The following is a 4,074-nucleotide window of genomic DNA, read 5'->3' as shown; positions in this document are numbered from 1 at the left end:
AGACAGCACTCATTAAGGAAATAAATGAAATTCGCTTAAATTCTGACTCTGGCAAAATATCAGTGCTGGTATTGCTAGATCTCAGTGGTGCGTTTGACACTGTCGATCATAACATACTACTAGAGAGACTGGAAAACTGGGTTGGGCTTTCTGGGATGGTACTCAAATTGGTTCAGGTCATACTTAGAAGGGAGAGGTTATTATGTGAGTCTAGGAGAGCATAAGTCTAAGTGGACGTCCATGACATGCGGAGTCCCACAAGGCTCAATTCTTGCACCGCTCTTGTTTAGCCTGTATATGCTTCCACTAAGTCAGATAATGAGAAAGAACCAAAGCCTGTCACAGCTATGCTGATGATACACAGATTTACCCTAGCCTTATCGCCAAATGACTACAGCCCCATTGACTCCCTCTGCCAATGCATTGTGATGAAATTAATAGTTGTATGTGCCAGAACTTTCTTCAGTTAAACAAGGAAAAACTGAAGTCATTGCATTTGGAAACAAAGATGAAGTTTTCAAGGTGAATGCATACCTTGACTCAAGGGGACAAAAAACTAAAAATCAAGTCAGGAATCTTGGTGTGATTCTGGAGACAGACCTTAGTTTCAGTAGTCCATGTCAAAGCAGTAACTAATCAGCATACTATCATCTACTATCATCTAAAAAAACATTGCAAGAATTAGATGTTTTGTTTCCAGTCAAGACTTAGAGAAACTTGTTCATGACTTTATCACCAGCAGGGTGGACTATTGTAATGGTCTCCTCACCAGCCTTCCCAAAAAGACTATTAGACAGCTGCAGCTCATCCAGAATGCTGCTGCCAGGATTCTGACTAGAACGAGAAAATCCGAGCATATCACACCAGTCCTCAGGTCCTTACAATGGCTTCCAGTTACATTTAGGATTGATTTGAAAGTACTTTTACTCGTGTATAAATCACTCAATGATCTAGGACCAAAATATATTGCAGATATGTTCACTGAATATAAACCTAACAGAGCACTCAGATCATTAGGACGAGTCAGTTAGAAATACCAAGGGTTCACACAAAACAAGGGGAGTCCGCCTTTAGTTACTATGCCGCCCGCAGTTGGAATCAGCTTCCAGAAGAGATCAGATGTGCTAAAACATTAGTCACATTTAAATCTAGACTCAAAACTCATCTGTTTTTAGCTGTGCATTTGTTGAATGAGCACTGTGCGATGTCCGAATTGATTGCACTGTATTTTACATATTCACTGTATTCTATGTAAAATCATTTTCTATTTTTAACAGTTTTAAATTCATTTTAAATAAGTCAATTTTTAAATAATTTCCAATGTTTTAAAATTGCTTGTTTTATTTTTGTTATTATGTCTCTTCATGATTATTTTACTTTCTTTTATGTAAAGCACTTTGAATTACCATTGTGTATGAAATGTGCTATATAAATAAACTTGCCTTGCCTTGCCTTGTGTACAGCACGCTTTATGAAGCTGCAGTGGATTTTCTCCCAGCTTCCTGTGTACAACTTCAGCTATACACACCTAAATACACTGTACATAAAATACAATAAACCACACCTAAATTACTGTATTTGATGTTGACACTTCAGTACATAAAGTTGTTACAGTGAAGAAGAAAAATTATAACTTTATGAGTTTGTATCTGAAATGTAAGAGAGTTGCAACTCTCTTTAATTAGATTAATTAGATTATATTTGTAAAAATATATTTAGTCTCACATTTTAAGTACTTTACAGAAATTGTTAAACAAATGTGAGTCTGTAAACAAGAATGACTGCTATCTTTAAAACACTTTCTGTGAAGGACTAGAGAATAAATATGCCTTTCCATCTATCCATAGTCATAGATGGACAAAGGCATGTCTATACTGTGCTTCATTACCATCCTCAACAGTGAAGCTCTTTAAATGAGACTGAAGGAGCTCCTGTAGTAAAGTGTTTTGTTCTTTGTGTCATTAGTGTAAGATCAGGCTCACATGTGTCCAGCTCTGTGTCTGTGAAGAGTGACCGGTCAAAGGATCATCCACTAAACTTCAGTGAAGAAACAGCATCACGAGCCAAACGGTATTTGATGTGTTTCTTTTTTTTTGTTTACACATAGACTGTGTCAGAAAGTGTGTCAGAGAATAATTATCATAAAACTTATAGTCCATAAATGTATTCCAATATTGTTTTTCTCTTTGCTAAAATGTTCACAAGATATTTGGGTCATGTATTTTTTTTCCCCTAAAAATGCAGTATTTTGATTTATTTTATTTACTCTCAGGCTTCAGTATGAAACATTAGATCCAGATTTACAGTCTCACAGGAACCACAAGAATTTTACAGACAGTTTCCTGCAGATCTTCCAGGTAATAAAACACATACATTTAATAATTATAATAAACAAATATGTTATTGAATAAGATTGTGACAGAACTTTTATTTCTAATTTTTCTTTTTAAGAATCCATAAAATAAGAATGACAACCTATTTTTATTCATATTTACTGCTAATTAACGTTTGTCTCAACTTGATTTTTTATGAATATTTTTAATTACTGAATAAATAATTTTTACCAAATATAGATGAAGATTTTTTTTGTCATTCATTTTTGTCTTTCTTTGTAGGATCTTGAAAGCAAAATAATCACATTTCTGAAGAAAGAACTGGAAAAGTTTAAGAAAATATTACAAAAAGATGATTTACAATACTTTGTGAAGGACTTTAATGAGAGCAGATGCAGTATGAAAGAAGCAGCTCTTGATCTCACGCTCTACTTCCTGAGAGAGATGAAGCAAGATGAAGCTGCTGATACTCTAGAAGGTAAGAGACTATGTTGACTGCTTCCAGCACTGTGTCAGTCTGTTTTCTCTTCCACGATCAATGTTTTGACTTTTATGTTATGAAGAAGATCATTTGCTGTTAATATGCCTCTCATATTATGTTCATAACCTGCTCTGTCTCTTCCAATGACAGACTTCCACATTCTGTTCTGTACATAACAAACCCAGAGACTAAACAATCTTTTATTTCGGTGTTTAGATGAACTGTTCTTCATTCATCAGCTAAAGTGTAGCCTAAAGAAGAAGTATCAATGTGTGTTTGAAGGAATTGCAAAGCAAGGAGACTCTACACTTCTGAAGAACATCTACACAGATCTCTATATCACTCAGGGTTGTAGTGAACAGGTCAATACTGAACATGAGGTGAGACAGATTGAAGTTGCTTCCAGACGTCATGAATCACAGGAGATACAGGTTGAGTGCAAAAATTTGTTTGAAGTACCTGAACGAGACAAGCAGATCAGAACTGTTCTGACAAAAGGAGTTGCTGGCATCGGAAAATCAGTGTCTGTGCAGAAGTTTGTTCTGGATTGGGCCGAAGGAAAAGAAAATCAAGATATCAGCTTCATATTTCCTCTTCCATTCAGAGAGATGAACTTAAAGGAGCAAGAAAAACTAAGTTTGATGGACCTTATAACTCAGTTTTTCCCAGAGACAAAAGGACTGAACCTTACAAGAAGAAATCAGTTCAATGTCTTGTTCATTCTTGATGGATTGGATGAATGTCGACTTCCTGTAAACTTTAAGGATAATGAGACGTGGTGTCTGATGTTTTCATCACCAAGCCTCTCTGGATGTTCTCCTGACGAACCTCATCAAGGGAAATCTGCTTCCTTCTGCTCTCATCTGGATCACCAGCAGACCAGCAGCTGCCAGTAAGATTCCTCCTGACTGTATCGACCGGCTGACAGAGATACGAGATTCAATGATGCACAAAAGGAGGAGTACTTCAGAAAAAGATTAATGGATGAGAATCAGGCCAAAGTAAATCTTTGATCATGTTAAACAATCAAAGAGTCTCTTTATCATGTGCCACATCCCAGTCTTCTGCTGGATTTCAGCCACTGTTCTCCAGAACATTTTAGAGGAGAAAAGATATAATGTTGTGAAAAACAATCAGGCTGATGATGCCTCCAAAACACTGCAGGAGTCAAATACGAAAGACACTCCTAAGACTCTGACACAAATGTACACACACTTTGTCAGATTTCAGATCCAGCAGAGCAGACGAAAGTATGATGGA

The 4,074-nt window shown here is 36.3% G+C and overlaps 1 protein-coding gene across 1 annotated transcript; it reads left to right on the top strand.

The window, feature by feature from the left end:
- Positions 1-1,903: 1,903 nt before the first annotated feature.
- LOC109081473 (NACHT, LRR and PYD domains-containing protein 4E-like) lies at positions 1,904-3,589 on the top strand (the record flags this gene model as incomplete). The annotated part of the gene is made up of 4 exons (XM_042753980.1): positions 1,904-2,070; positions 2,273-2,357; positions 2,616-2,811; positions 3,031-3,589. Coding segments are annotated over 4 exons (1,007 nt in total), but the record flags the coding sequence as incomplete, so codon positions are not given.
- Positions 3,590-4,074: the final 485 nt, after the last annotated feature.

Source organism: Cyprinus carpio, unplaced genomic scaffold (genome assembly GCF_018340385.1).
Source record: "Cyprinus carpio isolate SPL01 unplaced genomic scaffold, ASM1834038v1 S000000944, whole genome shotgun sequence".
Classification (NCBI taxonomy): Eukaryota; Metazoa; Chordata; class Actinopteri; order Cypriniformes; family Cyprinidae; genus Cyprinus; species Cyprinus carpio.
Note: the sequence above shows the minus strand (reverse complement) of the source record. Positions and strands in the feature narration are given on the sequence as shown.